Source organism: Gavia stellata, chromosome 2 (assembly GCF_030936135.1).
Source record: "Gavia stellata isolate bGavSte3 chromosome 2, bGavSte3.hap2, whole genome shotgun sequence".
In the NCBI taxonomy this organism is placed as follows: Eukaryota; Metazoa; Chordata; class Aves; order Gaviiformes; family Gaviidae; genus Gavia; species Gavia stellata.
The window spans coordinates 16,222,232-16,248,252 of record NC_082595.1 but is presented as its reverse complement, the minus strand read 5'-3'; the positions used below and the strand labels follow the sequence as shown (position 1 = coordinate 16,248,252).

At 41.5% G+C, this 26,021-nt stretch overlaps 1 protein-coding gene across 1 annotated transcript in view; it reads right to left on the bottom strand.

Moving 5' to 3' along the window:
* The window catches only part of TTC7A (tetratricopeptide repeat domain 7A), a 176,922-nt gene that overhangs the window by 45,414 nt on the left and 105,487 nt on the right, over positions 1-26,021 (bottom strand). The window contains exons 16-18 of the mRNA XM_059827702.1: positions 11,597-11,713; positions 7,560-7,657; positions 899-1,033 (exon numbers count right to left, since the gene is read on the bottom strand). Coding sequence (XP_059683685.1) covers positions 899-1,033; positions 7,560-7,657; positions 11,597-11,713 — 350 coding nt within the window. The remainder of the gene's footprint in view (positions 1-898; positions 1,034-7,559; positions 7,658-11,596; positions 11,714-26,021) is intronic.

Here is a 26,021-nt window from a genome sequence, read left to right as displayed (position 1 = left end):
AAGGTTCTCCTGCACACAGAATAGCAAATTATCAGCAAGGTTCCAGTGGGCTCTGCTTTTTTTTTTTCGTTGCAAATAGTAGCAGAGACATCTAAGAAGCAATCACAGCACTGAAATGTAATTTCAGGTGCACAGCTGTGGGCCCAGTTGTGGAAGAAAAGCTGTGTCTCTTAAGAGCAAAATTGCGGGGTCAGAACTCTGTCAGTCCTGAAATGCTAGAATGCAAATGGTAGAATGTGCTGTGCAACTCATTCCTCACCAAGTGTCCTACATAAAACCCTTTCATGAGTCTGGAGATTGCCTCTGGGTAGAGTTCCTTCTCACTGTTCTCTTTTCCCTTTATGTGCTCTGTTGTAGCATCTCTGCATGAGTGTCTCAAACTGACATGCAACCTACAAGTCCTTGGGAGATTCAAACAGTCAAGGATAAAATGAACAGGGGACTTGCTCTTTTTAATAATTTTCACTTAAACCTCAGCAAATATTGGAAAGTTCCCAGTCTAAATAACATTTAGTACATGGTTTTCTTATTACAGAGAAGCCGTAGGAAAAGGAGAATGAAAATAATTGTCCCTACCAACTACCATTTGTTAATGGTAGTAACAAGAGGGTAACCTACCCTCTTCTTTCAAAAGCATATTTTAGTGATGACTGAAGTTTTCTGTGTGTTATGGAAAAATAGAGGTGAGCTGAAAAATTGCACTAGTCCAGTTTTTTTTTTTTTTCTTATATTGAATCAGATAAGTGGTATTTCAAAAAACTGGCTGGGATAGACAGGCAGATTTTCTGCTGGAATAAGGTGATTTTCAACTACTGATTTCAACTACTCCGTTAATACTTATGTCATCTCACTCTCCACTGGAGGGAAAAAGGAACTCCATCCAGGTGGTAGGACTTACCAGCTTGTAGCCAAATTTGTTCAAGAGCTGTCCACAGCTGCATAGGTCCTTGCTTCATTGTGCTGCTCTGCATAGTTATTTCAGACATGGCCTGTTCTAGTCTTGATGCAGCAAGGGAAGAGGCTCGCTGTGACCCTATGGACCAAAAAACCAAGAACAATAATGCTTTTTATACTTCTTTGGGATATTTCTTTGACTCATTAACGTAGCAGGTCTGATTCTCCACTCACTGCATCAATAGTAAGAACTCCACTGAATTCTGGCGTGACCAAGTGGAGAACCATGTTTTATAAAAGGTTAATTTACTGAAAACAACCCACTAAATTACCCAAGGGCTGCAGCTCAAATAAGCAAATTAAGAGACAGACAATAATTTTATAAAGGTCTGCTTAGCATTCATCAAGGAAGCAACCATATTTGGAAAGCAGAACTCCACCATCAAGTATTTCCCACAAATAACTATTAGTAACCCATTTTATAGGCACACTGTCACCATACAATTACAAAATGTGGCCCACTCATGTAGAATCTTAGTACAGCATTACAGAGTAGCTTGGCACCATTCACACAGCACACACATTTCAAGTGACATCAATATTGTTCTACCGGTTTAGGGCAGCGCGGTTTTTCATTTAACCTTGGGGAGCAGAGAGCTCAGTGCTTTGACTATATTAACCTTTAGTATGTGCTGTAACATTTACGCAAGAATAAAGTATTTGGCACCCACATCTCTGGGATGAAACATCACATCAAAAGCTACTCCCAGGAAGAATACATGGGCAGAGACCATGTTTTCCAGTACAGCAAGTGGGATTATACTGAGGAGCCAACCTCTCAGAGGGGTACCAAGAGGATGGTAACAAAAAAAGAAGCTACCACATGAGATTTCAGAGTTGGCTTTGTAAACATTTGGGAAATAAATATTTTAATATACATAGGTTTAATGTGACTTTAAGGTTGATAAGCTCTTTCTCTGGAGAGCTGCTGTGACTGAAGCACTTGTGCTGATTAGTATTACTCTTCAATCTATCCTTACAGGCTGACCTTGTAGACCACAAGATCCCAGAGTTAAAATCCCACTTTCTCTCACTGCAGCCACCCTGAGGGAGCAGCAGAGCCTAGGAACAGGCTCTCAGAGAAGCCGGGATGGCTCTGAGCGAGGCAAGGGACAGAAAGGCAAAAAACCTGTCGCGGGGCATATGCATTAAGTGGTCTCTCTGAGACGGACAGTATGCTTTTCCAGCTGGAGCGTGCTCAAGAGAGGGTTGCCAAACCACACCTCCTTGCCAGCAGACCATCACCCTGGGCCAGGGTGCTGGCAGGCAGAGCAGTGTGGTCCCCTGGCCATGATCCCCTGGCTGGTGCTCCTCAGAACGCTGAGCTGGGACCCAGCCTTCTGCCAGGCACGAGGGGAGGCACATTACCACCCCACGCTCCTTTGGCACCTGTGTGGCATGGGGCAGGATACAGCCCGCAGCTTTTACCTCACCCGAGGCAGTGCTGCCTGCCTCTGAGAGTGTCATGGCTAGGGAGAGGCCACAAGTGCAACTCGAAGCCTAAAACCACTATGGGAAATATTTGTCCCATTATCTCACCGCTAACTAATGCCATTCATTTTAAGCCGGAGAACTTCAAAACAGCCCTGCAGCGCAGGCGCCTCCCACGGTTCCCTTGGAAAATGCAAATGTGTTCTTCCTAGACGCATTTCTTAAATTCCTACATATTTTCAAAGACATTCCTGATCTAATGTTCCAAGAGATGACAGTGCAGTAATGTAGCAATTACAGCTTTAATGGTACGGTAAAAGCCATTCTGCTTTGCATGGAGAATTTATTATATTTAACAGTTTATTTAACAGATCCATCTTCAGCCTGTTTCACTGCACAGTATACCTCCCTCTGCCCTGCCCACTCACGCTCCTCTCCCCCAGTCCCGTCCTCCACCTGGGCGAAATTTCACCGTAACTCCCAGGAATTCAAGTCAGACAAGGGTTGTTGAACACAGGGAAATCTACCAGGCACTCACCCCCAGCCATCCAAAACACGGACAGCTTCTTTGCAGTGCGGAGGCAACAAGAAAATGGCCACGTGAACAGCTAGTGATGTTATTAGGAGCACTCTGAAGTTAGGGCAGACCTCTTGCCTTCTAGATTGGCAAACTTGGAAAAAATTACATGGGCTTTGGGGATTTTGCAGTCAGCCTAACCAGATTCTTATATTAACACTGACCATGTTAGTATACTTTGAAAGCAACTTTCAGTATTACATTTCTCTGCCAAGACTGCCCTCTTTCAGAGAGGCTTTCTGGAGCTGTGTTACTTGCAAGCACCCATATGTAATGCTGGTCTGATTGCATTAGGTGGGCAGATGGGCTGGTGTTTTATTCACATTCTCACAGAGCTCAGGAAAATCCTCTTTTCCTTGCAAGTCAATCCAAGGAGACCATGTCACTGTAAGGCACCTCTGTGCGTTTTGGAGAGGTTCATATGCTGCTGTGAGGTTGAACAGCCACTTAGGATCTACTAAAGCATCCTTCCCTCACAAAGCAGGCTTTCCATGAATATCGCTATGAGCTAGTTGCACTCGAAGGAAGAAGAGTTAGCCACTCCTCCTCTTCATTAGCTGGATAGCTGCCAAGAGGGGAACGCCTGTGATTTGAGACTGATCCTGCCCAGTGCTGTGGGTTTCAACCTGCACAGCCATCAAAAGGGAACCCACGTTACTTCGCAATTTATGGTGGAGGCTCTTTGCATTCAACAGCCTTTGGCATTCCAGTCCTTTGATGTTTATTTTCTCTTTTATTTCAGCCTACACAAGGAAGCAAACCACACTAGGCAGAAACCAGCCGATCCCTTCCCATTCCTGCCTGGGCCTCAGACACAGATACGCTCCTTGTTCTAGACACACACGTGCCAGATGAAAAGGCTTTCTCCACCCCAGCCCACACCTGCACGTTTGTGACTCCTGTTCTTACCCATCTCTGCTGGACCGCTCACAGGAACGCTCCTTAAAGCTTGTCTGCCCAAATAAGCTCTATAAGAGAAGGTCTTTGCCAGCCTGGCCCTTCTGGACTGAAAGGGCCTCAGCCACAGCTCTGAACCTCAGGTGAGCAGTGTGGTGACCCTGGGGCTGGCTGAAGGCTACTGGAGCCAGAAAAGAGTGTACCTCTAACACACAACATCTCCTGAGAGAGGAGGTAGGCATATATCACACTGGTATCACTCTGACCCCAGGGTGGTGGTGGTGGGGGGGGTGGAGCTGCAAAAACTTCAAGTGACATTAAAAAAAAGTCTCTGAATGTCTCATTGTAAAATATCTCTTCCTAAAGAAACGTAGATCGTTATATGCTAAAAAAAACCCACAAAACCTGTCTCACAGAACTTTAATGTCATGCCTCAAAATATGTGCAAATGTTGGCATAAGAAGATATCACATCAGTTTGTTATTTTAGTGCAGTCTCTTTCTCTTTTTAACAGCTCCACTAGAGAGAATATAAACTTCACATTTTACAATAAAGCCCTCCACACATTTTGGAAAGAAATCATAAAAATAACAAAATTGATTTTGTCATGATGAGCTCTGCATATAAGCCATACAAAACATACCTAAATAATTTTAAAGTACTGTTCTAGAGTTGTTATAAGACCAAGAAGGACCAAGTTTAATATTTCGCATCTATGAAAATACTACTATCAAAATAGAAATGTACCTCAGTAGATTTACTAGGCTTATAAGAAACACAGAATTCCCTAGCCTAAATCACTTCAGGCAAGAGCATTATAAGATAAGACTAAATCAGAAAAAGAATGAAACAGCAAGGCAGCTGACTGATATCAGTGAATTTAGTTAGGAACACTGCTTCAGTTAGGAGAAGATGAAGAAAATAAAGAGGAATTAATCTTCCTGGCAGCAAACCTAAAATTCTGGCACAGCAAATAATCTCATTGTGGTCTAACTGAGGGAGAGGCCAGTGTCAAACCCGGCCACAGTAATCCCCCCTTCAGTGATGAGTCCAGAGATCACAGAGCGCCTGTGCATTACAGCGATACTGCCGTATGCTCCCAGGGGTTTTCACGATGCAAACCAGAGCCTGTTCCAGAATGATGCAAAAAAATCAGACCTCCTCCCTCCTTCAATGCAGCCAGCCACAGCTGCAGCTCTGGGGAGGCACAAGGGTGGGAGCAGCTAGAGCTGTACTCTCCAATCTCACCTCCTACTGTCTTCAAAGAGGCTCGCAACCGGGACAATAGACCCAGCTGACACCTTTCTGCAGATGGAGAACAGCAGCACCTAGAGCCTGCAGAGCAGCGATCCACAGATCCTTGATGAAAATAGCCAGCACCAGTCCTGCACTAAGGCGAATGGTATAATTTCAGTATGAGCCTCATCCTTATGACCATCGTGGGTGCAACCATGTTAGCATGGAAACCTAGATTCTTGAAGTGGAGGAGGAATACATTTCTTTGCTAAAACTAAACTGCATTCAGTGCAAAACACTTTATGTGCGTGAAAAGCTGCTTTAAAGCTTGTACTTTACATTAATTTGTTCCTTCTGTCAGGCAGTACCATGGCAAACAGCATTTTCTGTTGAACTACAGCTGCTCCATTGGACGCTGTCTGCTAGAACTGGGCTAAGAGCAGGCTGGGACAGATACCCAATCCAGGTGCTTTTTGAAGAGACCAAATATGAGCTTTGCTGTGACTCCGGAGGAGATGCTGCAGGTCTACAGCAGAGGAGCAAGCAGGAGGCAGGTGTGAGGTCTTAGAAGGGTGGCACCCCAGGACATCAAAATATTACAGGCTCTGCTGGTGACAATTTGGTCTCAAAATCTCAAACCATGCTATGAAGTGGGTGTAGCCCAAACCTGGCCACACTCCTTTCTCCAGACAATTACAAAGCAAGGCAAGGGGTCTCCAGAAGAGCATGGGATCCACACCCAGAATGCCCTTAACATACTGTTAACCACCAGGCAGAATTGAAAGGGCAGGGATCAGGGCAGGGATCTGTCCAGGCTCAGCCCCACAGTCTAGGCACCATAAGCCACTCACTATTTCAGCAGCAGAGTGGGAATTGGATGGATAACGAAAGTACCATGGCAAATAACATATTTTTGGGGGTTTAGTGCTTTCCTAGTAATGCCTAGTGGCTGATGGATTCTGCAAACTACTTACAGTGTTTTCCAAGCTATTTTCATATATTCACTGAAACTGAAAGTCCATTTTACTGCCCAGCACCAGGGATGATAGGGGATATTTCACAAATCTTCACAATTATCAAACTGATGACTATCCTAAATGATTTTGTATTACCAGGAAACTTTCATGTCATATCCATACCCTTTTCCAGATAATTTTTAATATGCCAAACAGCACATATTCATTTAGTATATCCTCTTCATCTATCTGTGCTGAATTTGGCTTGTTCTCTTTAATTAAGCCGAAGACTATAGAACACTGTCGTATAAACAATGAGAAAAAGGACCTATACAGAATACAGAGACTCATCTCAGCAAAGGGTAATAAAAGGGAAATGGAATCAAGAGATTAAAAATTACATAAATGCGTATATAGAATCAGTAAGATTACAATGTCATAAATATAGACCCTAAGGGTTCAACACTGCAAACAAAAGAGCAGACATGCTGAATAATATTTTGATGCTTGAATGTTTGTATGCTCAAGACCTAAACTTGCAATGCTTTTTATCCATTGGTGAGTGTAAATGGGGGTTAAACACACATAATTTAATACAAGTCATGTACTTAACTTCATCTCAGCTGTATGTGCTGTGCATGTGAATTCAGTTTTACCAATTCCAAATGTTCAAGATTAAGACTCAGACAAACCCTAATTCCTTAGCCCCAAAGCATGAGACTTGTTTAAGTGTTATTTTTTTTATCAGTAAGCTTTAATATTCTTCTTGTCCAATTTCTGAGTCTGTGAGGTTCATTTTTTTGCAAGTGTTTCTCTACATCCACAAGGGTAGAAAGTTGCTTCCCTAAAAATACCCCCAAATTTAAAGGCAAGTTTCTCACATAATCATCTGATTTTGAGTTAGGGTTTTAAAGGAAGCACCAAATATCACGAGATTTATGATAAAATCACAAGTCAGGAGTACTCCCTGAAAGCCTCCTTTCCCCTTCCTGCCAAGTTTAGTTTTGATATCTCAGTTATTTCCATCTGACTATATCTGTTACTGTGAATGTGTATTTACCATATAAAAAAGCATCACAAGGTTTATGTACAAATCCCAAACCAAATCATCCTCTAATAGAAATTGACACTCTCACTCAGCTTTCCAAAATCACAATAATACCTGGCTTGATCAGGACATCTAAAAAGTATTAAGGGGGGGGGGGAAGGCAAAAAAGGACTGAATTATATAGTTCTTGCAGTTCTTGCAGAAGTACAGTGAACTCCCATCTAATACCTTTCATGCTCGTCTCAGAGAGCTTTGTAAAAAAAAGCAGGAACCCGTATCTTTGTTTTATGCATGGGGAAGCTGAGGAACCACAGTGACACACTCTGCAGCAGAGATGGCCCTGGAGACAGATCCGGACCTCCTGACCCCCAGCCCAGAGATCCCCCACAAGAATAGAAAACATCCGTCTCTCACAAAAGTATGTATTTAGGATGGGAAAGCACAAATCTTGTTTCCTCACCAGAATCAGTATCATGAGCATCTGGGAGTGTGAGATGCAGTCCATTATGCTTTTTGATCATCGGCGTTTCGGTCACACTACTTCCTTTCTCAGAGCCACTGTAAAGAAACAAAACTGTGTTACCTGGCCACCTTTCAGCGGAGAAACAACATTCCCCTCAAAGCACGCAAAAGTCTCATCTAGCTACCACTGGAACCGGAAACTCAAGCTTTCCAGTTGCAGGCAATCGGCTTCTTGAATGTGTTGTTTTAACACCTGCACCCTGTCAATGGACAGGAAGCTCAGAGACACAGTGTCCAGCAAGGGCTCCAGAGTATATGCCACTATCAGTTTATTTGGCTATTGGGGTCTTTGCAACATGTTGTCAGCTAGAAGCCAGACCAGAGGAGGCCAACCAGCAACCCCACACCCAGGAAGAACCACCATCCCTTGGGCTTGTCTGCAGAAGAATTTGTTCACAGGTCTGCTGTGCTGATCTTTTTGAAACAGACCAATTACCACCTTCCACCCAGGTGCTAATTTCTTCATTTCAAAGTGATTATTTCCTCCTCTTCCACCTTTGTTCTGTTCAAACAGAGGAGGAAGATAAAAGCTATCACATAGCACCGCTTTACAAAAGGAAGACTATCTGGCCTGCTCTTCTATTAAACTTCTGTCCTCACAGAAGAGGTCTTCCAAAGGGAAACTCCAAAAAAGAAAAAAAAATAAAACCACGTGCCTAGCAAAAATCACTTAACACAGATCTCCTGAGCCTTCCTATCACCACATAGTCTGCCATCCCCTCAGGATCAGATGGTGATGATATCTCCTCTCATCATCCATTAAGGGACAAAACATCAAAAGGAAAAGTGACTGCTCTGGCTACTTTTTCTGGCACACTTCCAAGCCTGCAGCTTAGCCTTTGGACAATATTCCTCCCAGTAAACAAGCTGTCACAGAGTCACGATTGCTGTGGATGCCTCATCTTCCAGTCTGATCAGTCATTTGGTAGGGATTGCACAGGATTCCCTTGAATTTGCATTGATCTAGCAGAAGAATTAGCTTGGGACTGCTATTTGGTTTTACACATGATTATTCTGTTATCACAGAAAACAATAGCAAAAGATAAACCAAGTCTTGTCCTTCCCAGCTAACAATCTAGGACTGAAAGCCACCCACTGTTCTTCATCATAGCGGTAATCATATTTACAATAGCTAATCAACCTTTTACTTGGGCTTTGGGATCAAACATTATGGTTTCTGTTAATGCACCCTGAATTCTTGGGCATTTGACTGCACAAATCTCCAGCCTTGACTGGGCCTCCCTGTCTTCCATACTGGTTTCCACATTGACATCTCATTTGAGACTATCATGTGGTGACCGATACAAGGGAAAATTAAATTCTCTGTCCTGTGCCTCTGCCTTGCCTAGCCAGGATTAGCCCAAGTGCCATTACCCTGCCTGGGGGCTGCTGGTGGAACCGCACGGGCATTTCTGTCCTGCGGGTGCGTTGTGCATGCAGGAACACGGCAGCTGCACTTCCAAATATGACTCCTGTGAGGCGAGCACTGCTTTGAAGCAGCAGCCATCACCACTGTTCAGGCACACGGCTGAATGCTAGCTTATACACTATACTCCAACAGATAGGACAGATGAGGAGATTGGTGGATGGCATAAGTTTGGCCACAGTAAAAACTGACCACAGGAGAGCAGCATTCAGAGAAGGCTTGACGAGGTGGCCTCAGTTATACAAAATGCACCTCAGTACAGTCAACAGCACGGCTTTTAACTGGGAAAACAGACTGAAATCCCAGCCTGAAAACAAAGTGGACTGCACTGTGAAAAACAGCCACTCCCAACGGCTTTCTTTGTTATGCTGGAGAAGGGCTGAAAATGAACTGCTCCTTCAAAGCTGCAGTAGAAGGCCTTCAGCCAAGAGAGCTTTTCCATGCGCCACAGAAGGGACAGTAGCCAGATGATTTGCCTTCTGCATATGACACTGAAAAGGCTGACAGTGGGACGTGTTGCCACTCCACTGCCCCTATTTTTAAAAGGTAGTTGAGACAGTGGATAAAATGCTCACAAAAATTGCTGAAGGGAACACTTGATTGTGAGAGACAGAGGCACCAGTTTATCAGAGAGAAGACAAGAGGGAACTTGAGCATGGCACACAAATAGCTGCCTGGGGAGAAAATATTGGGCCCTGAAAGGCTCTTCAGTCTAGCAGAGTCATAGTAAGACTGCAAAGCCGGGAAACTTAGGCCAGACAAATGCAACCAAATGTAACTGAAGTGCAATTTAATTGTGTGGGTGATTAGCTACTGATTGAACTAGTAAAGAGTATTGGGTGCAACAGCTCTCAACTTCATGTAAATACAGGCTTCTCTTTTCCAAAGGGCCCTAAAAAATGTCTGTGTCCAAGTCTCACTGGTAAGAATTCCCCTTAAGTTCCTTTGCAAGCCCGACCTGGAATATTTTACATATTTGTTAGCTGATACTGCTGCAATTTGCTTAATACAAGGGGCTTCCTGGGTCACTGAATCCAGTCTAAAACTGCAGGTGCCAAGTTCATTCTTGTTACCTTTCAAGCAGTACTTCCCAATACAAAATGCTTTATGAAGTATTTTTTGAGAAAACCAAAAAGTCCCACTGGGAATAGCAGTGAAATACACATTAGAGTTCCTAAGAGCAAAAGCAAAGCAATTTGTTTTGTTTAGGCTTCTATGGCTAAAGCTTATCAAAAGCCTCTAAAGCTATCGCATCTTGGGTTTTTAAGTATAACAGCCAAAGCACAGCTTGGGATCCGAATGCAGTCCAAATTTATTTGTCTGTTTTCCAACGTACTCTCTTCAGTCTCAGGCTTGCTTGCAGCCCCCCCTTACAAGAGTAAATCTTAGTCCTAATTGTTCAGCATGGATTTGATCAGCTTCATGATGACTACTCATGGGTGTAAAGATTATTCATGTGAGAGGTACATGATTGAATCCTTAGCTAAAGAGGCTAAGGCTTAAGGAAATCAATGACTCCAGCCTGTAAGAGAATATTTCTCTGCTGCTATGTAAATATCTTGATTTTTGTGTTTGGTCTGCTGCTCATTAGCTAAACCAACAAGGAATTCTAATAATCCCTCAAGGACAACTTGTATATAGACATGCATCATTCTGTACACATACTTCTGGTGTTTATAAAGCTTATGTAAATGCATACAGAAATTGGGGAACATTACAAGCTTCACCAGTCTACTGTCGTGACTGTTGCCATCAAGCATGCTGTCCCTCCCATCAAACACAACCTCTATGGACATACAGGTGAGAGATAAGTACAGTCTTGGGATAACATTCCCAAGACAGTTGTACAGTGGTAGCGTGACTGGGACAATATCCAAAGGGTGTGGGAAGGAAGAAAACCCAACCTGGTAACTTTCACACTTTCTAGTATTTTCCTTTCAGAGGGGAAGCAAACAAGAGGCAGGGAACAAACAGGGAACCTAGCACTGTTTACATGCAGACTTACCAGGACAAGAGAAGTGAGAAAGATGCTACATCCTTCACTCCTTTCCTTGCCCAGTTAGTACCAGGCTATGCTACCACATGCAACCACAGCATATGATAGAGTCTTGGCCATGTGCCTTTCCTTGGCTTACTCAGTTCAGGACTGTGTCACCGCTACACATTCCTGGGTGGTGTCAACTACTGCAGACTGTGAACAATAGCTGATGGATGTTCAGACTATTGGAAAAAAAAAAAATCTGCCTTCCATTCTGGACATCTGAATACAGATAGAGATGTTTAGACATTCAGATCAGAAACTCTTCGTTCAAACTGCTTCTTCAATCTTAAAATCTTGAGGTTTTGTTTTGTTGGGTTTTTTAAATCATGGCTATTAATATCTTGTTTTTTTTTTTTTAATCACAACTAGACATATTAGTTATGTTTCTTTTTAAACAGTACTGTTTATTACCCTTTTTGCAAAATAATTTAAGTATCTAGACAATTGAAGAAAATAACTGCATCTCCATTATGAAACCTGAACTTGTTAGACAGTGGAGAAAGCTTACCTGTGCTGTAAAACATTATATACCATCTGCCACACCCGCAACATATGTCTGCATGTCACCAGAGCCTCTTCAGGTCCTTTATGTATCCATTCCAGTTTTACTTTGGTGAACAGTAAGCTGCAAGATGAAAGAGAATAACTTCTGTTTTATTGGCATCTCATAAATGTGGAGAACCAGTATCACTCTAGCGAGATCCAGGCAGCCAGGATTTTTACTTGCTTTGTATGTGCAGCAATAAAAGAAAACACCATAGTACAAAACATTTCATTTGGCTCAACTTTGATTCCCCACAAGGAGATGAAAGGATTAACAATATTCCTCAGTTGCAGTCAAATTTGCATCACAAAATTGGCAGGACAGTGTTAAAAGCAAAGCATTGCAAAGCTAACAAGGTGAAACATACCGTGAATCTAATTTTATTTTGGACAGCATTAAAAACAGAATAAAAAGGAATTGCCATAATACATATGCCAGACTGCTTTCTTAGTCTGGCATCTTCCTATAGCACTGGCTTATATAATAAATTTCAGACAAAAACCCCAAAACAAGATACACAGCCAATTATGTAATGCCTCACAGGAAGGAAACGCTTTTTCTTAACCCCAGCTGGTGATCATCTTATGCTCCTATGCAAGATAGCTGATAGCCCTTGTACATTCTTGTTCTAGGTGTAGCAGTGTAACTGGTGCTACTATTCTTATACCTAGAGAATATGTACTTGCACAGACCACTGGAATTCAGAATTAGGTCAAGCAGAGGTTAGAAGACAGATTCAGCAATGACACAACCTACCACTTGCTGCTAGCATGGCTTTTAACATCGTCCTTCACAGCACCCATTTTATATTTTTTTTAATTGCCAAGATGATTGAATTTGTTTCTTATTTACTAATGTAAATTTACTTCTCTGCTTTAAATGTTTTAATAAAGTCCAAGATCTACACATTTTGAATTAGCTTGATATGGCTAGCGATTAATCCACTGGATGCACATATATGTACATAGATGCATACAACATTAACAGCCGAATGTTAAAAATACTAGTTTTGTGAATGTGACCTGCAGGCTCCTGGGGAATCCAAACAACTTCAAAAAAAGACAACAGCAACTGCTATGTTAGAGAAGACTTTGCAGCTGAATAAGAGATCCTTCACTTGCAATAATTAGAAATCTTCAGCCAAGACTCTGTGGTGCATATCTACAGTAATGTGCTAAAATGGCAGTCCCATTTTGTACTAACAAACATTCCCCGCCCCACCCCCCCCACTCCCCCCAAAAAACCACCAAACTAGTCACAAAAATGTAGCCCAACTGTATCAACTGCTATAGGGAAGTCTGCTCATGGCCACTGCTACAGTTTGACCTCACAGGACAAGCATTCAACTAAACTCCCCAGGTACAAACTCAGGCTAGGAAAGAAAGATCAAGATTCATAATCAAGGGAATTTGTCTTTGTCCTTTACTATTTTATATGACTACTCTATGTTTACCTTTGATTCTCCTGTTACTGATCTGAGCAAAACAAATGCTAATAAAAACATCCCCTGCTCTTGGAGATGCTGACCCCCTAACTGAAAGGAAGTGGCCTCATGATTCAGGTAGTTATTTTTGGGCTAGATCCATGGACTGATCAAAAATTTTGCTGGGACAAAGAATATGACAGTGGATGCAGTCATAAGAAAATAAAAACGAGACTGAATTCGAAGGCGTGGTTAACAATGGAAACTGGCCAGTGACGCATGCTGCTCTGCATCCCTTAGTTAACCGGGCTCATAAGAACAAGGCTTGTTTTAATACAACACTATATAGAATCAATCACTTAGGAGCAAGGAATGTATATCGCACTAGAAAGATGAGAAGTTATAGCCTGGAGTATAACGGTATTATAAAAGATAGCTTCATGAACGTGAAGCTCCAGAACAATGATGTCAAGCAATCCTTAGCATCCATATACGGAAGCACGATCAAGTAGGAGCTGGAAGATGTGGTTATTCCTGTTCACACCATCAGCAAGACACTTACTACAATCCTGTTTCTAGTCCTTGCTCTTTAACTCCAAAAGATGACTAAAAATGGGATGAGGTTCAGAAAACGGTTATGCAAGTGATCTGAGGGCTAGAAAAACGTATTTCATCAGAGGCTTAAGCAGCTCAGTTTCTTTGGTTTAACTGAGAAGCAGCAAAGAAACAATTTTGCCCCAGCCTGTGAGCACCTACATGGAGAAGAATCTAATTGCGAGTCTTTGATCTAAACGAAAAGGTATCAGAAATTCCAAGGATTTGCTGGAAGCTGAAACTAGTCAAATGGAGATTTATAAATAAATGCAGACACATAACTATCAAAGCAAATAAAACACAGTAAATTCTGTAGTATTTAAAGCCTTTTCAGCAAGACAGGATAACATCTGGAAAGCAATGCTGATACACAAATAGAAGCTATGGGTTTGATGCATAGGCTCATGGGCGAGCTCCTCTGGACTGCACTGCGCAGAAGGGTGAGACTGCATCATCACCTTCCTTCTGGCAATTAATCTATTAAAAATACTCTACTAGTCCAAGAAACTACCACACTGAACAATCTATGCTATCTTAAGCATACAGAATCTTTTTTAAACCACTACAAACTTTCACAATGAAAGACCTTCTTGCACAATGAATGACCCTTCTTGCCGCAGAAGAGTGGTGGTCAAGGAGCCTAAGGCCTAGAGAAGAAAATAGTCGTATTATATCCCTGAATAACTCCACACTTTTGAACGCTGTAAGATACCACTCTTAATATTAATGAAATAGAAGAATATAGGATTGAAGACTCTGTTAACAGTCAAACTACTATACAGGAGGGATATAGTAAGGCTTTCTCCTCCCTTTCACATTAGTAGGGATGTAGATGGCTTAGTTATCTGCAGGCAATTAAAATTATTACGTAGTATATTTAAAGATGGCAGTTAAACATTAAAACGACAAACATTAATTTCTTCTCTCCATCACTCTAATGGTTACTGTTTACAGTAAGTATATCTGAACTTCTTTGGATGAAGATGCAATGTTCTCTCTCAGGAGAGAGAACAACTGGTGAAACACAGGAAAAAAGCAAATCTCTCACAAAAACGTAACAAAGTCTCAGCAGAATATTATCACCAGTCATAAAGCACAGGCACGCAAAGGTTAAAAAAAAAAAAGTCATGCAACTTTAGCAACTGTCTGCAGTGCAACATTACCAGATCTCAGAGATACCATGCGCTGTTAGCTGTTGCGGTAATTCACTTTTGGAACAGTGCTATTCCTGTTATCGTGCAATAACAAAACAAACCAATCCAAAAGGAAAATGGGAAGAACGTAAGTGGCAAAAGGAATCAAAGCATACTGACAACAGTAGTAAACAGCGCAATTAAATATGATAATTAAAAGGTGGAAATAAAATCAGTACATTAGGCTATATGTACTATATGCTGTTTGTATTTCTCAGATTCTAGTAAGTTTTGTAACAGCAAAACCAGGTAAATAAAAATATAGGGAAAACACTGAAGTGAAGTAGGTGACGTTATCACTTATCTTGAGCTTATAATTTTATTACTGAGATAGTGCTCTTGCTACAAATAAATCTAATGGGTATTGTGTCATATCAGTATCTGCGCAGAACTCTCAGGCATAAATAAAAATTACGTATGCACAGATCTCACCTTATTATATTTTCTTAATATCATTTTACTGTACTTTTGTATGATGCTTGTAATATTAATCAGATCAGACTCTTAAAGAGATTCAGCATCTAAAAATTGCCTGAAGATTATCAATACAGTCATTGGTAATTCTGTTAGCCTCTGAAAATGAAAACAGAGTGATTTGGGCTAAAGCAAACATATAAATTGCTACTACGTAAGCATAGGAAAAAGAGCAAAAAATCCACAAATCATTCTTGTAATATGTTTAATTTCAGGGACAGTAACAATGGAAAATAACCAGTGCTTACTCTTGATACGGGACTCTAAGCTCCCTCTCAGAATGGGTTTTCTTTTATCAGCTATGTGGATAGTATGCAAAGGCTTCTATTCCCTGATGTAACATCAGGTTACTGCCGCAAGGAAACATACATATCTATCACAGTAACATTAACTCTGGCAAATTAAAATCTGTACACAGTTGACTGCTGCACTATGAAGCTCTGAAAATTCAAAATTAGGTTTCCCAAGTATCAAAATTTCAGTAGTATTATAGTGATATTTATGTCATTTATATGTCACGCATTGACAAAAAATTAGGGACTGGAATACTGGAAGGCCTATGAAAATTTTCAGCAGAAAGCAAGCTAGTTTGTTTGATTTCAGGAGGTATTAACATTTGTATTCGTAAAGACTAATTTCAGCTGCTGATACTCACCATGTCTCAAGGCCTGTCCAAATACATCTACCTAGCCCTCCTGAAAGTCTTCCAATCCTACATGGCTAAATACTCAGCCTTTAAATTCTTTAATACTACCCATGAAGGAAAGAGGCAGTTTTTTCATATAATTGACAATCTAATTACTGAGGTTTAATAGTTAATACTTATTATCAAAAGGTTTCACATGTGCATGTGGTATACTATAAACGCTTATAAGCACATACGTGGAAGAAGTTGTAAGTTGCTATGTTTAGCAATAACTTATTGAATACTGTATGGATGCTATAGGACTACATAAAGATTTATTAATCAGTTAATTATTGGGACTTTTTAAAGCTGCTTTAAAATGGAGTTTTTAGGATCAAATGTAGCCCTTTAACTACATATTTATATAGCATCACAATGGATTCTCTGTGCCCTATCACCTGACAAGCAATAAACTGTAACAAACAATAACAGATTCCACTCATTTCAAGGTTGAGAGACTAAATTAGGAATAATGAGTATTATGTCGTCATTTATCTATATGTTTTGCTTATCTGGCTGCTTATAACCCCTCCAGTTTTGCAGAGCTTGTCAGCAGCTGCTCAAAGACGTAAATGTCTTCAAGCTTTACCAGATCAGCGCCATCATTCCCCAAACTCCTTCATTATTGACCCAGATTTGCCTACCTACACACACAGCTGCTGGGTTATTTTGGATTTTTAATACAAAAGGAAACAAAACGCAACACCAAAACCAGCAACAATATGTCCTAATTCACAGAGACAATTGTGTACATCAGCATGAAGAGACTGAACTTCGGCAACTAGTACTTGTACTTTCTTTCTTTCTTTCATTAAATGACAGGATGCACGTGCCTGTTTGTTTGTGTGTTTACAGACATTTGACTGGAGAGACAAACCAGAATCCTAGTCACAGGTCCGAGGACAGCAAATGCACTTTATCTAATGACTGATCAATGGGGTGTTGGAGCAGCATGCAAGTGCCACTGGACAGCAGAGTTTAGCTCACGCTCCTACCTCTTTGAAGCCTGGATAAATATTGCACATCACTCAAAAGAAAAGCAGAGGAATGCAATGACCTGGATGGGTAGACGGCCAGAGGATGCTCTCTGAGGAACTGGGAGGCATGGATTGAAACCCCCAACACTTTGATCACTGAACTCTTGAATTAGTTTCTTCCCCTTTAAGGTAACGGATGCAAAAGGAGGATACAGGTGGATGCAGGATATAGACTGATCTAAGAGAGCTGGAAAGAGTATGGAGGAGATAAGAAGAATGATCAATGTTTTGGAATGCTTTTGATATATGGAGATAGTAAATAGACTTCTCAGCCTGGAAAAAAAAGGCTGAGAGAAGAGATGACAGATTTATAAAATCACGAATAGCATGAAGAAGATCGGGGAATCAAAGCAGTCTGTACTGTTTCAAGTGAAAGAAGTAAGGGATATCCAATAAAGCCATCAAGCAGAGGATTTAAAATGAGCAAATGAAGCGCTTTTTCATACAACACAAAAATAAAGTGCAAAACTCCATGTTCTGGAGCAGACACATAAATAGGTTCAAAAAGGGATTAGATAAATTCACGGATGACAGGCCCATCAGGGGCATTAAACACAACCTAATGCAACCTCTGGCTCCAAAAGCCTCTGAACCACTCAGCTGACTGAAGTGGGGATGACATGTGAGGGGTAGGATCATCCTACTGCCACGCTGATACATGCTTTTCCCTGTGCACTCACCAGACACCCTGCTGAAGATCGACAAGCCCTTAGTTTGATCAAGAATGGCCATTCTTACATTTCGATACAGCAGAAATATGATTGCAGCCCATGTTCTTTTTATAACCCAGATTGTCTGGTCTCTGCCAGTACAAGAGGACAGTGTATCTGGAACTGTAGTACCCTCACAGCAAATTAGCTGCTCAGTTTTTCAGTTGCTGAGTTTAGCTTCAGTGGTGAGTCACCTATACAAGCCAATTAGTTCATGTATACTCTTTCACCATAATCATTATGGTTTCATTAACCTTCCTAGAGCACCTGCTAAAGCCCTACTCACGTTATCAATAAGAAAGTTAGCAAAACTGGAAAGCTGCTTTTAATCTCCTGCATTTTTGTTGTAAAAAATCAACATCAAAGTTGCTGTCTTCTCAAATAACTCAGTGCTTCTTGCAGTCTCCTGACATTTAAGGGCACATTCTCTAGTTAAATTAATGCCAGCAGCGCTGACTGCAACCTCCTTTTATAACTTCATGCTGTGCCATGTTATCTATCACTTTCCCTACAAAAATAAATTGATCATATACTTTTACAGACATACAGTCCTTTTTTTTTTTTTTTTTAATGGCTCCCTGCCCATTTACCCCCAAATATGAACAAAAAATAAAAACAAGCAGCCTGGTAGCATGTCCAAAGAATTGTTGACCTCACCTTCCCAGCCCAGGAAAACTAGCAGACTCAGAGCTGGCATCTCCTTTACAAGAATGTCCTGCTTGGAGCCCCAGTTTTGCATGACAACAGCAATTCAGCTGATGCTGCTCCATGAACTATGACTGCAACAGCACAACACAGGGTGAGAGCGGCTTTCAGAGCAGTAGATTCTAGGCTATTTAAAAGTTTACATGATGAAGACAATTTGCTAGGCTTAGCCTCATGACACAAGGCACCTATAAGGCTCCTGCATATGGAGTAGGAGGGAAACAGAAGAGGTGATCAGAAAAGCTAATACTGCAGCCCAACCTGTCAGAGACTGCACAGCAAAGCCAGACGGATGGTCACTGGCAGGGCTCAGCTCTGGGTGTTTTTTCTTGGACTGCCTCCTTCTGTAAGCTGCACATGTGCCTGGTGGCAGAAGGGCCTCCTGTCAGTCAGGTGAATCACAGAATCACAGAGTCACTAAGGTTGGAAAAGACCTGTAAGATCATCAAGTCCAACCATAAAAAACCAACCAAACAAACAAAAAAACAAACAAAAAAACCCCAAAACCACCCACAAACCACAAAATACACCACAACCCACACCAAAACAACCCACCCATACCACACAGCACCATGCCCATCAAGCCACATCCCGCAATGCCACATCCACACGCTCCTTGAATACCTCCAGAGAGGGTGACTCTACCACGTCCCTGGGCAGTCTGTTCCAATGTTTCACTACTCTCTCAGTAAAGAACTTTTTCCTAATATCCAACCTGAACCTCCCCTGGCGCAACTTGAGGCCATTTCCTCTAGTCCTGTCACTCATCACTTGGGAGAAGAGGCCAACACTCACCTCTCTGCAACCCCCTTTCAGGTAGTTGTAGAGAGCGATGAGGTCTCCCCTCAGCCTCCTCTTCTCCAGACTGAACAACCCCAGCTCCCTCAGCCGCTCCTCATCAGACTTGTGCTCCAGACCCCTCACCAGCTTCGTCGCCCTTCTCTGGACACGCTCCAGCACCTCAATGAAAGGTGAAGGTCCTGCCGACGGACTATCTTGCTTATCTCTGCATGGACCCAAATGTCACTTCTGAAGACAAACACATCTGCAGCCAGTCCAGCAACCTCATGCATCTATTTCAGCATTCAGTTCCATCAGAGTCACTTGTGATACAGGGTCAAATATGAGTCAATATTGATATGGCCCATCCAGAAACTGCCAGTTACATTGGAAGGAGGTCTTGTAACAAACCCACTTTATCTGCTAAACCTGGGCAGTTTGATACTTGAAGGAAAAGCAAGAACTAAGCAATAGTCGGCTGAAAGAAAAAGCACACTGATTTGCTGGGGGGGGGGGGGGAAGGCACTGAAAGTCTTCCTTGTCTTCACTTTCCTTCAGAATCAAGCCATATCTAGTCATACCCAAGAAAAGAAAGCACAAAAAAAGGGTGATCAGAATTATTGTCTCCTTCCTTTTAGTTAGATGATTAATTTTTAATCCCAGAATTGCGGTATTTTGCTTTTTGTTAAGAATGTAGGAATTAAGCTAATTGTCAGTAGAGCTGATAAAACCCTCACCCTGTGTAGGATCCTTTGGGTGATACACCCGAATGAGTTTTTATCTTCTCACCCTGATGAGAAACTGGCAACAAAATGATTTTGTGCCGTCACAATTCATATGCATTTCAGTCCATAACTCGCCTGGATAAAGACAAAAATAATTTTCACAATTTTAAGTTTTACAGTAAAATCTGGAAAAAAGTTTTCGTTTTGCTATGCAGAGTGTTTACATCGGCTTTTTATACATAATTTCCCTCTGTAAGGACAGTGCATTAGACTTTTCCTTGCAACACTTCAGATGATGTTAAGCAAAAGTTTAGTTTGCAAGTGTCCCCCCCACGTTGTTTTGCGAATTGTTTTTCCTCTGACAGGCTCCAACTACACACAGTATTCCCCACTGCACTGGACACTGCACAAGCACATCTGAAAACTGGGGCCAGGTCTCAAGCATCCAAGGCTAGGAGCTTAGTAGGAGTTCAATGCATAGCTTCTCCAGCAGATCCGAGCCCTCGCACTTAAATTCAGGTGAGTCTGTGGTGCAGTATCTCATTTGTGGGTAGAAGCAGACACCGACACGGCAACGTGCAGTCTCAGGAGCATACTGGAAACTGTGCTCCACTATCTTTCGCCCGTGGTGGCAGTGTGGCCAATATACTATAGCTTGTGCTGGGGACATGGGAGAGCCATGCTCCATTTCTTGCCCTTGCATGGCCTCTTGGCCAGTCTTGGGCAAGTCACTTCAGCTCCCTGTGCTTCAATTCTTCTAACTGCAGAGCAGATAACAGGAATGACCTTTGCAAAGCATTCAGAGAACTAGATTCTTCATCATCGCCTTGCCCATATCCTTTACATTTAATCTCTCAATACTGGTGCTCTCAACTTCAGAGTTACTTGTGGAGAGGAAGGAAAGCAGGCTGAGGTCCTCTGTAGCTGACATAATTTTTAAAACATTTTCTCATCTGTTGGGCCTGACTCTTCAGAATTTCATCAGCTGTGCCCCTGGGTAAACCCAGCCAGCCCTGATTAAATGCGAATTCATTCGGCAAGGCAGAACTGAGAATGATCATGCTGTCACAACCACTGGAATAACTCTTGATTTACAGAAAAGGAAAAGGAAACCAGGCCTAGGGTCTCTAATTGCTGAGCTGAGATCCTGCCAGACAATAAAGGAGCATTAACAGGACAAAGCCGAAGTACTTAATATGCTGCCAATACTTCCTATCCCCAAAGACTGCAGAACCGGATGCTTCACTTATACTTCTAAACTGTTGTGTTTTTCAGAAGAGCTTCTAGGGCACGCAGTTTAGGCAGCTTTTAGAGAAAAGGATACTAGGAGTCTGGCTAATAAAGTAACATTTGACATCAATCTCCAAGTCACCTCAATCTGCAACCAAGAATACACCTTCTGTCCAGAAAGATATGTCAGAATCCTGATTCACATATTTAGAGTGAAATACCTTCTAATTAACCCAGCGTCAAGGTAATAAAAAGTGATAGCATACTCATATTATGGCTGCATAAATTATGCAACAAAATACAGTAGAGCAGAACACCCACCCCACCCCCCCCCCCGGGATTAAAAAAACATTTCTACCCAACCTGACACATTTATGAAATCTTGTGTGTTACTGATACTTGGAGCCAACAGTCTGAAACGGCACCACACCCCCACTATATTAGTAAATTAGAACCACACAAGATCTGGTTTTGGTACAAAAACAATAGGCTTAGTGTAAAATAAGCTTTTCTTTTTTGAAATGCATTACATAATGTGGTTAAACATACCTCACTCTTTCTATCATTTTATTTTGGGGCAACATAATTTATGCCACTTTGGCAGTACTCCAGCAAAGCACTTATAAAAGGTCTTCATCTTTAAGCATATGAGTAGTCCTGCTGAAGTCAACAAGAAGTCAGTTATTACTCTGCTTAGAACTAAGCGTGTGCTTAAGAACCTTGGTAGATCCAGCTCTTAATGAGAAGAAAGATTATGAGAGTCTCTTCTAACTGCTTAACTTTGCAGAGGACAAAGCATAAATGTGAGTAACACAAGAAGTGCCAAGAGTCTGCCGATATTTATTGCTATCTGTGTGTCTCAGCAGAGGTGAAAAAGACAGAAATCCATCTGCCGAACACCACTGAATTTCACTACAGGGTACTGGTTCTGGGCCGTGTGTGGGCATGTTTCAACCTATGTTCTGGCTAAGACAACCCACTATATAGTTACAACAGTTCAGAGGCAGCGCTTTTTATAAGATGAGCTTGTTCAGTGAGATATGGAGGAGCAGGTTTCTATACCAGCATGAAAAAATATGGAGAAAGACATGCTTAAAAGGTGAAAGAAGTGACAGAAGTGAAGACAGACAAAAGCTCTTTCATTTCAGGAAAAAACCCACATACTCTAGAAAAAAAAAAGTGTTGCGATAAGTAGACAGAAAACTGCCAGCTTCACCAAAGAAAATCCTAGAGAAAGAAATGGATATTTTGCTACCAGCAGGAATCATATTTGTCTAAGTCTGCAAAGCAAAACCATGATGTAATTGCAGTCTATGTTAGCACCAGTGCCAGCTGAACACAGCGCAGTTAACAGCAGCAGGAAGACACAGGAGCATGACCTTTAACGCAGAGCTAGCAATCAGTGTACAGATCCGGGTCTGTCTTTCAACAGCTGGATGTGCTAAAGATCATGCTACTGCAGTTTCACTCAATCCTTCACTGGCACGATCAAGTTAACCTAACAAAACCTGCACTTACCATTTGGCTCGACACAGCACACTGACGTACAAAAATTAGAGAGACAAAAATTTATTCATGGTAGCGCTGGGTTGCTTTTTCACCTCAGACAGTGTTTTTGGAGATGCACTAAATTTCCTTATAAAGTTCCTTTATAGTTCCTTCATCCTGTACAAAGCTAATTGCAGGGTCAGAACTTTTTGTCCCGTTGTTACCCTCCCACACAGTATGGGTATCCCACAGATCTCAGGCCAGCCAGCTGAATTAATATCGTGACAGCTCTCCTTAACCATTACTCTGAGACAAAATGAAACTCAGGATATAACAGTGAACAGCTCTGTATGTTTCCAGTCATGTTGAAAGGGATCACCATGATTTAAATACACACTGGAAGCACAGTCCAACTGACTGTATTTTTTAATAAATCCAGCTTCTTCAATATTTGTAGAGACACTCTTCTGTGTGCAGCCACTTAAGCATTTTAATTTAACCTAAATAGTCTTTGTTTTCTTGGCACAAATATAGTTAATCTAAAGAATTGGCTTATGTTTTTCTTCCTAAAAATTTCCCAACTATACACATCAACCCAAGGATACTGCCAACTTACAGAACCCAGTTCCACAGCTTGCATCCTTGACTAGTACTTCAGCACAAGGTTTTCCTAGCAGAGAGCTGTGTCCAGTTCAGCTGAACACTAATATAGCTCCTGAACTTGCAGGCTGTATTTCAAAGGTGAAGCTTCATTTCTTAGCCTTGCTGGAAATGGTAACTTCACTGTGGCACGTGTGACTCCAGCAGGTGCACCTTACACTGTACAAATTAGCTGAGTCAGTGCTCATGAGTAACAAAGAAAAATCAGCAGTCTCTCAACCTGTCAGAAATACCTAACAAATTTCAATTAGAAGTGCCAATAAAAACTAAAAGCCTCAAAAGAAAGGTAAGAAATATATGCACGGTTAAAAACCCAAAAATATAAAGAGAATCCATGGCAGATTGAGCCTAAAAAATCAGATCAATGGATTATTTTTCTGCAATATCTATTACACCCCAATGTGACAGATCTTCCAGATGTGCTGAGAGAAGGTGACACAATATTATAGATTCCAAGCACTACATGTGTGATTAAAGAAAATCCTTTGGGAAAACATGCATAGGTATTACATTTTAAGCGTTCAAAAATAGCAATATTTGGCCTTCTTTCAATAATATCCTGAAAACACACCTCAGTGTAGAACTGCAAATACAATTTAAATGCTGGATAGAATAAAACCAGGCTTGACTGGTGAAAAACAGTCTCATTCATACAGTACAGTGCAGGTGATAGGATTAGTGTTTTTGGATTTACTTTTAGGTTCTTCACCCACAGATTACTGGAAGGCGCCTTTTTTTTTGTGAGAAACAGTCTAGCAGTCCAGCACTTAGCAACCACTGACGTTTACATATTTTTAACGCCACAGTGCTTTATAAAACTGAACTCTGTTCCAAAATTTAGAGCTAACAGCTGCAATGAAACAGGTAAAAGGAACTAAACATTCAGGGCCAGACAGTCAGCTGAAGGGAATCAGCTCTGTTCAACTGAAATGAATGGATTTTCGCCTTTTTAAACTAGCTGGGGATCTGGCACTCAATCTTCAAGTCAGCAAAGCTGAGACAGGCTGTCTTTAACTCCCTAAAAATGAGCATGCATCAGATAAACACAGAAATGAAGTGCAGGGTTAGTGCAGTTTGATCAGTTTGTACCAGCTGACTTCCTACTTGGTCCCTTTAAGTAAACCATTCATTTGCAGAATTCTAGCCCGCAAATTTAAAGGAAAAAAATTAAAATAAATTAGTTCCTTGAAACAGTCCCACCGACTCACCAAAAAAATCCCAAAACTAAACCAAACCAAAAAAACCATTCAGTTCTTCCATAAGTATCTTGCAACTGAGGAAAAGAAATGAACAGGAGCAATGACGAATAGCAAGCCCCAGCCTTTCACAGGGAAAAGCTTTATACTTTCCTTTCTCCTTTGTGGAGAGAAACCCCATGTGGAAACACCTGGCTTCTGCGGGGCTGCCAGTTGTGCGGGGCTGCCAACACCAATTGGCAGAGCAGCCCTGCAGCAGAGCTGCAAGGTGCCCAAGGTCAAACTCTGCATCTCTACACCTCAGCCAAGGAGGGGGACACAAAGAGGCTGGACTGAACTCCTTCACACCCGCTCCTGCTGACAGGACGCAATGAAATCCCCGTGTTTAGTCTGTTTCACATATCCTGGTAATTCAGTACAGAGCTCTCTGCAGAATAAGAGATCAGAGCACACTAGAATAAATCAGAAGCACGTATTTATAATCTCTGCCTTCTGATAAGTTAGCAGCATGTACCAGTTTTTCCTTGAAGTAAGTCTGAAGGGGAGGAAGAGATGTCAACCTGAAAGCATAAGAGTATTGTAACTGTCCTGTGTTTTACCACTAGACGTAAAAAATGCTTTGCATTTATGTATGCCTCTACTTTCCCTCTTAAAAGGCCAATGTGCAAGCCAGCTGTAATTCAGAGCGCACAATCTAATTTCTATTTTCTTTCCTTTCTAAACCAATATAACCAAAACACAGGTATAGTGTTCCTCTCCATTCCCACTGAAGGCATTGCATTTGCATTATTATGCCCACACCTTTTCTGAAGTACCTTGCTGAAAGGATATCCAAAGTCACTGTGCAGAACTCCTTACTTTAAGGCAACTGAAAGTGCCCAGGCTCTCTGCTGACCTGATTGGTAGTTTTGCCTCTGAAAGGCTTAACAGAGCCTGTCATTATGTATGTGATATATCCTACCATAATTAATTCCCTCAGGGAATGACATCCAGAGGAAGCACGGTTCAGATACACAACGTGCACCTGAAATTTGACATTTTGAATCAGATTCCCAACACTAAGATGCATCCATGGAAGACCTTACACTTATTTTCCTCAACTGTAGATACATGGCATAAACTAAACCCTGTCATAAAGAGACTGGCTTAAAAACTGTTGAAACACACAGATAAAAATCAACGTTCTTTGTTCTTGAACAGATTTGATTTAATTGATTAGAAATCCAGAAGGTGTTTAAAATCACCATGTGCCATTTGATAGAAGATGAAGTAATAGCTTCCTTCAGCCTTAGTGGAAAAGACTCAGAGCTGTAATCCTTTTTCAAATAATTACCCTGTTCATCAGCCTTCAGCACAAGATGACTCCAAGCAGAAGAGAAATGGAGAGACCGTTTATGAAAGCCTCCGTGTATACACGTACCAAGCTGAATGGTGATGAGAGCACTTTGCAAGTGTTTGTCAAGTCACAGGCCTGAATTATGCTAAAATT